Source organism: Geospiza fortis, unplaced genomic scaffold (assembly GCF_000277835.1).
Source record: "Geospiza fortis unplaced genomic scaffold, GeoFor_1.0 scaffold40, whole genome shotgun sequence".
NCBI classification, from domain to species: domain Eukaryota; kingdom Metazoa; phylum Chordata; class Aves; order Passeriformes; family Thraupidae; genus Geospiza; species Geospiza fortis.
In genome coordinates, this window is record NW_005054297.1 from 29396526 (window position 1) to 29408908 (window position 12383).

Genomic DNA, 12383 nt, shown 5'->3' on the forward strand with positions numbered 1-12383 from the left:
TATGAACTATTGTAAGCTTGCACTCTCCACGGCTTTTGTTGTCTACCATAACCCTTAGAGAATCTAGCAGCATCATGTCTCCAACTCTGCATACATGCATGCTATGTCACAAAAGAGACAAATCTCTCTACAATGGCTGCTCTCCCATGAGAATACATTCCAGCCTATACAGACCGGTCTCAAAGGTGAGAAACAATGTTCCTGTCCTGTCCATCTGAAGCAGGGGCATAAGTTTAATAGGAAAGTATAAAATCTCGCTATTTGTTTGGCTTTTTTTTACTTCAAATGATTCTTATCAGTTTTACTGCCTTTGAGAAATAATTTATTAATCAATCCTAACTCACAGAAGGTGTCTTAAACAACATTACCAACCGGCAAAGACAAACCTCTGAACTGCAGAGGTCATTAGAAAAAAAATCCACAGATTCTGCTGTTATAGATATATTTTTACAATACTGTTCCGGTAAAATAGAATTATCTGAATATATCCACAAGACCAGACTATTACGTAGCTTCCTCTAGTGGTCAGTCCTTAAATCTTGTTGCTTCTGCTATTTACTCTAGTTACTTGTTACACACAAATTCTGTGTTCAAATGCTGTGAATTTGAGAAGGCATTAAAATTTATACTGCAATGTACTTCTAATACAAAAGCCAAGGAAACTAAGCCAAAACTTAGAGCAAAACGTTTGTCAGTGACACTAGAACAGTGAACTAGCTAAACAGTGAAGTCAGCAAAAACCAGAGTTATTCGTTTTTCCATTTGCACCCTTGTGAATATGCATTATAATATATTTAGTTACATGGTCAAGTTTGACTTTCCCACCATGAGACTCAGGAAGTAAAGACAGATGTTCAGTTTTTAGCTGAGTCTTCAGATATTTGCTATGAATCATTCAAACTTTTGTTTTGACCCTGAAAATTATGTATATGTGTGCATGCACATTTTAATGAGCCTTGCTGCTGTGCAATTGGTTTTTTTCTGCAAAACTCTGCTGAGGGAGGGGGCAACTTAAAAGACACAGCAAAGCATTTACCAAATTTGAAGGCCACTGAAAACAGATGAAAATTTGATATAGCCCTAAAATACTGCAAGAAGAATCAAGGCAGCTCTCTGTCATACAGGATGAGAAATTAACAGGATGAAATTTTACACTGGGCATCAGGAAATTTCCTTACAGGTTGAAGTCATTAAGGAGGAAGAGAGAAAACCCAAACATAGAACGTGACAACTGCCCGTTACAAAATATAGTTTACTGAACAATTCAACCGTTCAAAAGAGTGCGATTACATAACATGACAGCCATCTCTGACTCTAAAATAAGGTAGTTAGAAATCTGCTTAGGTGATTTAACTGAAAATAATCCCAAGGGTTATGTTATCTAAATTGTACAGACATAGGAAATCATATCACCCATGTGCAGTTTGAAAATCTGTGAATGAGTAACTTTTATAATATGGCTTTTTTCTGTGAAACAGCAGCAATAACTTTTATGTCCAGCTGAATGCATTTCATTGCCTGAGATTCTTTATTGCCTTCTTACTTTTGACTTTTGCCTTTGCACTTTTCTGTACTCTGGAACCAAAAGAAATCCTCCTCAACCTTTTTTTTTCCCCCACTCCATCTCTTCTATAAAGCCTGTCAACTTCCATTCAACTTTGACAGGGGCATTAACTCCCCAAAACTGACACCACCATTTATTCATTCATACATTGCCAGCAACAATGCACGCTGCCAGTGTAGCAATGCCTGACAAAACATATAATGAAGCAGAAACTTAATTTTAAGTTCAAGGACAAATTAATTTTGAAACACTACTGCACATTCCCCTGGGAAGCCTAAAGGTAGCTCAACAGTGCTAACCTCACAAGTGCCTTAAATGCTCATCCCTCCATCACAGAAATTCACATAGAGCTTCCACACATTTGGACAAAAAAACCCAAACGCACAACATACAGACAAAAGACAAGGGCACGACTGAAGCAACTAAGTATTACATTTCCTTCCTTTTTTCTCTTTCTTTCCAGGATATTAGTCTGCATGTTACCAGCTAATGCAGCTTGCCCTAGCATTGCAGCTGTGATTTGCTCCCTTGTGCCGTATTTAGGAACGTGCTCACTGTGACTGTTTCAAAAGAGAGGCTCTCAAACTATTCTGTGAGATGCTGACTGTAAGGGTACCTCAGCAGTTAAAACACCTGATGTTACACATCCCTCTGCTGTTGGTATCTGCCTAACCTCATTCATTTTTACAGCTGGAATCAGCTGGAATGTGTCTTCTCCTCAAGACAGCAGGGAGCAAGGGATTTACAGCACAGTAACTAACCTCAGGTCTCAAGTTTGCTTATTCCCTGGCATACCATTACATCCTTGGGGAAAGATAACACAGCTGACAAAAAATGTCACAGCTCCTCAGAATAAATAATATCTGTCCAAATTTGGAGAGTGCTGCCAACTCTGTTTATGTTCCTGACTTTCTCTCAGAACAGCTCTAAAGCTGTGGACTTTGTTAGTAAAATAAGGAAGGAGAAAGATTTAGCCACATCTCTTTTCAGAGAAAGTTTTGTGCGTGTTTCTTGTCACTTTGTAACAGCATTTTGGCATTATAGCAAACTGAATATGCAGTGGTGCTTGGGTAGCAATGTAAGAGCCTAATAAAAAAAACATGAAAGCTGCAGTAGAGAAAATTCAATAAAATTTCATGCATGCTTTTCATTTTTCATGCTAAGGATCAAAATACTAAGTGCATTTCAGTGCCAAATTCTATATTAAAGTCACTCATCATTCTCTGTATTCCATTAAGAGTTAGAAACTCCAACCAAAACCCAGCATGTCAGAGACAGCAGAGTCAGTCAAGATTGTGATAACCTACTTTTGTGTAAGTGACAATTAAGTGTCTCTAATGAAATGCTTATGTTTTAAATAGGCAAGGCAAAGTAGAAAGATACCCATCTTAACAGCATGGAACTGAAGGCAAATGGGAGCTAGAGACTCCCCTTCCTACACACATTCTAGGGTACAGCACAAGTTATAGAATTAACATGGTTCTGGAAAGGATGATCCTGATGTTAATTCTAAAGCATGGGAGTATTTTAATTATAGGATTGTTTCTCAACTGCTCAGGCGGTGGCAGAGTAAGTATCAATAAACCTCCTCATGTATAACAGAACAGAACATGAAAAGAAATGTACCTGTTTTGTATTGCTCAGCTTTAAAAAAAAAAGCAGTTATTCTTTGACTAACCTCTGAATACCAGATTTTAGGCTAAAGAAGTGCAGATCTTTTCAGGCAAAGGATCACTTGAAACAATGCACAACTTACGCATCTCTTCAACCACGTCTGGATCACATTCCCTGTATTTGTCTATTTCTGTCTTTAGCTGCTCTTTTTTCTGCCGAAGGGCAGCAAGTTCCTTCAGCAGAGCTGCACGATCCGTCTGAGGATTCAAAGGATGTTGGGAGATACAAAAAAAACCCAAATATTAAAAACAGTAATTATCACCCAAAGTTTTTTTTAAAAATAAAAACATAAAATTTAAAAGCTGCTTTCACTACTGCTTTCCGTCTATGAACCACTTGAGCATTTTATTTTATTACATAGAATTCTCAGAGACACTAAATGATACTGAATACCAACTAGGAGGAAAAAAGTTAAGGCCAAAATGTATCAACAAAAGAACAATTTTCTACAACTTTTAAACCATGATTTAACAAACTCCAAAGAGATCTCTTAATTACTGGGCTTAAAGGTTAAGCAGTATTTAAGAGTGCTAGTCTTGTAATTAAAGATGGCATTATTACAGAAAAACCTACCATCCACCCTTCCACAAATTGAGATGCTGTGTATGAACACCCTCTGAATTTGTCTTTTTTCTTTTCCACACCATTTAAGAGCAATGGTCTCAAAAATAAATTCAGACATTTATGATATGGTAGTCTTTGCTAGGACTGTACACAACACTGACCTCAAAGATTCTATTGATCAATAACAGTCTGCAGACACTGACTCAACATGAGCTCTCCCACAGCCAGCTCAGCACATACTTCTAATTCAGTCTGTAGCTACAGACAAACACTGGAACTGGCTGATATTCAAATAACTCAAGTTAGGGTAGCCTAGAAGAGCCAGATTGCATGAGATTGTATATCATCAAGATTTTACCAATGGCAATCTCTATGGTAACCCAGCAGCTTGAGGTGTTTGTGGATTTGAAGTTTTGTTTACAGTTGTTGGATTCCCCCCCCCCCAAAAAAAAACTTCCATATTCTCAGTGCTTTTGCCAACAGTTTGGATTCAGCATGTTCTAAAAACGCAGAATGGAAATCGAAAGTTTCCAGATGCTGAGGCATGGAGGTGAGATGCTTGGAGACCTACATTGCCACCTAGATTTTTTAGGACTTCTTGATGTATAATCAGGAATGAAAATGTTGGAAACATCATCCAGAACAGGACTTCCAGACCAACAGCTGTCTGTAGGGCAGGCCACATGTTGGAGAAGCCCAAGGCTGAAACACTTTGTTTGGAAACATGACAAGCACAATTATGTGAGAAACTTGTCTGTGATTCCTGATTACAGTCCATTGTGAATGAATGAATAAAGAATCCCCATTAAAGACACTGCCAAAAAGCAGCTTTTAATTGAACTTGTCGAACTGCAGCATTAACAGAGTTTGATGGTAAGGTTCACTCTATTTCTTACTAGATAAATGAAACATATATAGGGAAAACCTAGAGTGTTTCTACAAAACAGTTTGGATTTGAAGATTTGGCACTTTCCTTCAAAATTCAATTCCTCCTGAAAGCTTCTGGCTGTGCGTGTTTATTGGAGGTTTAAATCGCTTTAGACTGAGCATCTCAGAGCAAGTCAGCAACTTAGAATACCATACAAAGTATTTCTAACTAATATGTTGGTTATGACAAACAGGAAGCCTAGATGTATTTTTTGCAGTGTTAACAGCTTCAGCAGCAAAGAGCACTGGGCTTACATTACTGCTCAGAACAGTAATTTAGGAAACTATATTACAAATAAGTTGAAAAAAACCCAAACCAACATCTAAGTTTGTAGTTACCAGATTTGGCAGTTCAGCACCCATTGGCAACTCTGGTACAGGCCTCTGCGTAGTTTAAGTTTTAAGATACTTTTAAATCTGAAAACACCTGGAAGTACACATTAGTATTTACAAGAAATACATACTTGTAGCACTATTTCCTTGTAGGATTACATCCCCCCAAAGCAACTTACAGTATCTTCACGTCCAATTTTTGATTTCTCAATGCTTTTTTCTAAAGCCTCTTTTTTCTGACTGCTTTCAGCAAACTAATAAAGAAAACAAAGAACAAAATAAAACTTTTCCAGTAACATTAAACACAGCCATAAAATGTGCATAAATATTAATGTATTTAAATAAACAAGTGAATATGTCTTTTTAAAATACACGTGTTTAAAAAATAATTAATTTTTAAAATACATGTGTAACTTATGTAATAAAAATAAAGACAAAATAAATACAAAAGTGCCCAAATATAAATCTGAGGCTCTGACCCACAGAGAAGAATTACAGGAAACAACTTCAAGTCTACGAAATATTTATTCCCGTGGCACATAATCTTGTTATATACTGCATGTTCAGCATGGGACTAAAATCCTATTTCATACCATAATCTGGCATCTCTATGTAAAGGACCCCCTAACATGCAGGCTTTGGATCTGATGATTTCCTTTGGTCCTTTTTCCAGCTGTCCCTATTCAATGGAAGCAGTGACAAAAGCTGTAGCAGCTCCACCTGCTCAGTTGTGGATACCGGTGTTCCCAAAGTCTGGTATGCCACTGGCACAGCCCCAATCCCTTTTACATGCTGATGAACAGAAGCCTCTGTTCAAAGGCATGCAAAGCTGTGGCCCCCTTTTACTGTGTGGCCCTTGCACTGCCAGACCTCACAGGGATCCCTTCCTTCAAACCCAAGGCAGAGGAATCTCACAGGGCTGGTGTGAATAATCCTTCCATTTTTCTGTTACATCAGGAGAAATAATTTGCCAAGAGAGAGCTCTCTCCGTTAACCTGCCACCCATCTTGAACCAGGCCTTTTCAGTTCAGTTGGCAGTTTTCCAGAGATACTTTGGAAACTCTTAAGCTGAGCAGGACTATGAGTCGACCCTTAGGGACACCATACTCAGCATCAGACAAAGCACCTTGAAATATTAAATGAGATGAACAAGAATGAAAAAAAAATTCTAATAAAACACAGTTACTGCATTGAAACCAACACAAAAGAGGAAAAAAAGAAATAATAGCATGCTTTTTGAGTACCATTTGTTTTAGTTTTAAAACTAAAGCACCAATCAGTATACCAATATATCACACTAACTGTGAAAAGAACAGCTGTCAGAGCTCAGCTTTTACTCTGCTCTACCCCAAGATCCCCCACATTAGTCCTCCACTTCTACATTCCCCTTCTCACTGAGGATCCCACTGAGTGCAAAAGCATTCCCAGATATTTCTTGCAATCTCCAGCCTTGATAATTTAACCATATCACTAAAATTGTGCAGCGGATATAAATACATGCATGCAACTTAAACTGCACTCCTTTGGAGGTATAATCACTTCTTAATTTCAATTTAAACTAACGTTCGGTCCGTATTTTCAGAATACTAAATGTAAATGTATGATAAATATCAGGCAGAGCTTGCTGCCAAGTCTTGAAGATCAGTCATAACAGTAAAAAGAAACTCCATACTGGTGGTCCATAAAGATTACGATACAGCCCAACTGCAGCTCACTGGGTTTAGTGGTTCCTTTCACAGCTTGATTTAAAAAAACAATTACTCTGTGTTCATGTATGTGTGAGCATGCATATAGTCAAAAAGTCTCCTTTCTAAAACAAGGCTTTAGTTTTCTTCAATTCATACAGGAATTATACTAATGGTAAGACATAATTTGAGGAAAAATATGTCCAGCTGTTTACTTGCTGCTCTCAGTGCAAGAAACCACAGAGGCAGCATGGTTTTCACTATGTGGCTTGAAGTACACCAACATCTTGATTTTGGTGGATAGTCAAAGAGTACTCCTTCCAGGCTTTCCACAAAATTCTTAAAAGAGTAGGTGTGTTAGTCCCCACATGATGCCATACCAAACAGAGGTACACAGTTGAGAAGGGGGTAAGTACTTGAATGCAGTTTGTAGTTCATTAGGCCCAGGGAACACAAACCCCAGAGCATGTCATTTGGCATCTCTGAAGGCATGATTTTTCTGGAGCAAAACCCACAGAGGACATAGAGAAGCCAAGGAGTTTACCTAGACCCTTATACTGCAAGTGCAAAGAAGCCAATGCTCTCTGCAAGAGAGGTCATAAAGGTGTCACTTTCTCTGGGGTTTTTTTCATACTCATTAAGTTCTTAAGGAATGTTTCTGCTTTCTCTCAGATGGATGTACAGGAGGAGCTCTCAAGGAGTGCAAATCATAAAAGCTGGCATCCAGCATGGAAGCACCCAATAAGGCATCTTATCATTTTCTTGATCCTCTGTATGCCACATCATTTACTAATGCAAGAAACACTCATGACTATTGGAGATAAAGGAATTTCTTAGATTCTGTCCTACACAACATGCAAAGTTACTGTGCCATGAGGTTAGAAGACCTTCCTTTGCCTAAAAGCAAAGATGATTTTTACACAATCTTATTTAAGATATTGCCTTCTTAACTCACAGATTTTAATTGCTTGGGTATTTTCTGATTTTTAAATTGTTGTTTAATTATTATTACACATAACAAAAAATTTATGAAATAAATTGACACCTCAGCTCTTTATGCATTATTTTGAAGTCATGGTGGTTATCCTCTATAACAAATAAATCTGAGGATACAGAAAGGAATAGCAGAAGGAGGCAAGATATAGAAAAAACCCTAACAGAGGACAAGGATTCAAAGGGTGAGGAACAGATGGCCAGGGTTTGTACAAAGAATCTATGACTATGAGAGAAGTAGAAAGGCTTGGATAGAGAGGTGGGAACACAGCTGAATATAACTATAATGAAAGAAGGAAAGACACCAAGGATAAAGGAGTCAGAGGAAGGATGGATACACATGATACAATACTTAATTGAAAGGCAAGTGCAAATGGCAAATGACAGTTTATAGGGCATTAAAAAGAAAAAAAAAGCAGAATATGCAAACATTGTGTATGTATGATAGCAGATGACCACATCTGGATAAATACAGTCACTTACTTTCCCACTCACCAGCTGTAGAAAAGCCTGATTGCAAAGAAGCACAGTAGCAAATGGAATATTTCAATCCTTGGGGCAACTTTTCAAGGGAACTGGCAAACAATTTCTCAAGGAACATTAGCCACTCAGAGAAATCTATCTCCTGCCAGAAGTAGAGAGACCAGTCCAGAGATAAAGATACTGTGTGCCCTCTGTTTCTTGAGAGAGATGTCTGGGCTGACACAGGAACAACCTTTTGCCACAAGTGTAACAGACCAGCTGTGGAGAAGAAGTACAGAGAGATTCTATTCCACTACAAAGTTTCATGTCTCCTATCTGACTGCTCTGAATCAGCACATGATTAAGCAAGATGCAAGAAAGCAGCAAAAATATCATCTAGGGGAAAGAAAAAGGAGAGGAGACTAAATAATTCAAAATTAAGAAGTTAAAAATGTTCTCCACAAGAGCATTTTCATGTTTTCAAAACACAGTGGGAGCCTGCAAGAAGACAGTTTAAAGAAGAAAGTAACTAGCATCTATGAAACAGGAGAGTTGGGGAACAATTTCTTTAGTTTACAGACCAGTGTGATCAATTAAATGGCCACTAGCCTTAGACACTGATACAATCTAAAGTCCCCCCACAAAATCCCCAAAGGGAAAAATCATTCAAACGGATGATTTTTCCTACTCTGCAAAGGCATCACTATGTTTAGCTAGACATGTGTGCAGCAGTTTGGGTGTGCAAAGTGCTGTGTGATGGTGATAACCACCAGCTCCATCAGGGAACTTGGGGTCTGGTTTGTAGCAAAGAACACAGATTAGACATACTCACATCATTTATAATCTAGTATGAACACATTAATACCAGGACTCCACTTCAGCAAGGCACTGATGTACATTTGGAAGAGGAATGTTTAACCCAAATGAACAAGAGCAGCAGGTTTCAGTTCCAGTCTTTCTCAAAACCTGCCTGATAAACTCATATTCTAGAACAAAAAACTACTTTTTTATTCTCCAGCAGAAGTTTTTGTTGGTCCTATGCCATCTGATTCCCTGTTTTTAACCACTCTAACCACCAGTATCCCACCAAACATGTAGCTTGTCTCACCAGCATATTAAAATATCTACAAACCCAGTATAAGCCATGCAAACCCAGCCCCTGAGTATGTTCACTGGCCAAGAATCAAGCCAAGGTCTCACATGCTAACCACCAAGAGTGCTCACAGCCGTTAACTCACTATCATTATGGTCTGAAAAAGAAATATCATCCCTTTGGGCTTTCTTTCGGCCAAACACTCAACGAAAAATACTACTGCTCTTGTGAGCTCCAGTCACTGTGGCACTACAGAAGAATTAAAGACATCAATTTTTTAATTATTTCTAACTTGTAAAGTTATTTGCTTTGGATTTGAAGCTCACTGTGCCTTGTTTCAGGCTAAAGGCAAGGCTAGTTGTCTTTTGGTTAAACGAAAGCAGCTCAAGAGGTTTAGGGTAACATTAAGCAGTAGATAGGTGTATTTCTTTTCTATGGGAAAACTAACTCACTACTGAAAAACTTAAGTAGAATTGACAGAAGGTATGGAAAGAAAGTACTTCAAAGCATTCCTCTAGATTTTAAAGAAAGATAGAAAAATTGAAGCTAAAAACAGACCAATAATATATAGAGAGGAAAAATGCAAAGATCAACAGCCAAAGAACAATCTGAAAATACTGAAAACAGACCTTTGTGTTAAAAGAAAGGCAGAGAACATTACTTGAAAAGAAATCACTTAACAATTACTGTTGACTAAAACTTAGAGGAAGAAAAATCCCAAAGGGCAGCACACTGAAATGCAGAACTGCTTTCTTAAGTACTACACTAAGCAAGCATACAGCTACTCCTTTTACATACACAGTCACAAATCCATGCTTCCCAGAGTTTCCAAATACATGTAAGCAAACTTTGCAGCCAGCTAATCACAGTCACAGCAGCGTGGAGAGCCCTCCTGTGACCTGCAGTACTGTGGCCTCTACTCTGATCCCGGGATGTCCTGTATCACTGTCCTGTATGAAATGCCATTTCTCCATATAACCCACGCAGTGAACTGAACTACAGCAGGAGCAGCCACCAAGTCCACTGGAACCTCAGCCAGGAATGTGATAAACATCCCATTAAACTCTCACTGAGGCACAAACAGCAAACATACACTTGCTACATAAATACAACTAAGATCTATTTTTTTCCTTATCTTTTAACATTTGTGAAAGGAAGAGAAATTAGCATGCAAGGTCTTACCCTGAGCCACTCCAAGTCATTTCAACAATATGAAGTAGGAATTTGTATTTGGTGGGACATAGAAAGAGCAGCTAGGACTCTGCAACAGTTCAGGAAATAGAAGTAAGAACAAGAGTAGAGATAAAGCAAGATTTCAGCAAGAGGACATCATAAAATGGAAGGAAAACAGACTGTCGAAAAAAAGAATGGAAGAGTTAGGGCCCACCACATTTCTGTATTCATAAAAATTTTGGTTTTAAATACTGAAATATAGGTACATTGGAAAAATGTTCAAGAACTCTCTTCTCTTTATGCACGATATAAATTTTACCATAAGAAGAATTTTAATGCAATCTTTGAAAGAGTCAATTCAAAAACTTGGGAGAGAATAGGGAATAAACTTGATTTTCTGGAGAAAAAGGATCACATAATTGGTCAGGTTGGAAGGGACCACAGTGGATCATCTGGTCCAATGTCCCTGCTGAAGCAGGGTTGTCCTAGAGCACACTGCACAGGATCGTGTCCAGACTGTTCTTGAATATCTCCGGTGGCGGAGACTCCACAACCCCTCTGGGCAACCTGTGCTGGTGCTTGGTCACCTGTACAGTGAGTGACCTTATTCCTCATTTCAGATAGAACTTCCTGTGCATCAGTTTCTGCCCACTGCCTCTTGTCCTATTGCTTTGCGTCACCAAAAAGAGCCTCAATCCATCCTGACAGCCACCCTTTTGATATTTATACACATTAAGGAGGTCCCCTGTCAGCTACCTCTTCTTGAGGCTGAACAAGGCTGGCTCCTGCAGCCTTTCCTCATAGGAGAGATTCTCCAGACCCTCAACCAACTTAGTAGCTCTTCACTGGACCCCTCCAGGAGCTCCATGTCTCTCTTCTACTGTGGAACTCAGAACTGGACACAGAACTTCAAATATGGCCTCACCAGCACTGAGCAGAGGGGCAGGATCACTTCCCTCAACCTGCTTTTTCTAATGCACTCCCAGGAAACCACTGGCCTTCTCGGCCACCCTGGCTGGCTCACAACACACAGCTGGCTCAGGGACAGCTTGCTGTCCACCAAGTTCTCTGGGTCCTTCTCTGCTGAGTTGCCTTCCAGCAGGTCAGCCCCTAGCCTGATGCATGCTGTTTCTTCTCCCTGACTGTGGGACCCTGCATTTGTCCCTGTTGAATTTCAGAAGGCAGCCAGATGTAATTTTAGATGGGACTTGGCCTTTCAAATTTCATTTCTACTTCTCCTGACCACCTCTCAATACTCACTCCAAGTGGCCTGGCCTTGCTTCTGTTTCCTGGCAACTTTTTGCTTTTGCTTGAGTAATGACAGCAGCTCTTTATTCATCTATGGTGGTTTGTTTCTTGTGCCCTTGGCCTGACTTCTTTCTCATTAGGATGCATTATTCTCAAGCCTGAAGGAACTGAGCCTTGATCATCAACCAACTCTCCTGGCCCCCTCTTCCCTGCAGAGCCTGGTTCCCATGGGATTCTTCCAAGAATATCCCTGAAGAGGCTAAAGTGAGTTCACCTAAAGTCCATGGTCATCATCTTGCTTGCTGTCCTGCTACCTCTTCATCCAACACTGAACTCTACAATCTTGTGGTCACTACAGCTAAGGCTGCCCCCAACCTTCACATCCCAACAAGACTTCCTTGTTGGTTACTATGAGGTCAGTCAGCACAGCATTCCTTGTGGGATCCTCCACGATCTGTGGCAGGAAGTTATTGTCAATGCTTTCCAGGAACCTCCTGGACTGATTGAGTATTGCTGTACAGCTTCTCCAGCAGATGTCAGGGGGCTTAGAAGTTCCCCACAAGAACCAAGGCCTGTGACTTTCAGACTTGTTGCTAATTACCTGTAGAAGGCCTCATCCCCCTCCTTCTCTTGATCAGGCAGTCTGCAGCACATACCCACAACAGGG

At 39.5% G+C, this 12383-nt stretch overlaps 1 protein-coding gene across 1 annotated transcript in view; it reads right to left on the minus strand.

The window, feature by feature from the left end:
- MND1 (meiotic nuclear divisions 1) overlaps window positions 1–12383 on the minus strand; it is a 39116-nt gene that overhangs the window by 13992 nt on the left and 12741 nt on the right. Inside the window, exons 4-5 of the mRNA XM_005415591.2 lie at window positions 5242–5316; window positions 3321–3435 (exon numbers count right to left, since the gene is read on the minus strand). Of these exons, the coding sequence (XP_005415648.1) occupies window positions 3321–3435; window positions 5242–5316 (190 nt within the window). The remainder of the gene's footprint in view (window positions 1–3320; window positions 3436–5241; window positions 5317–12383) is intronic.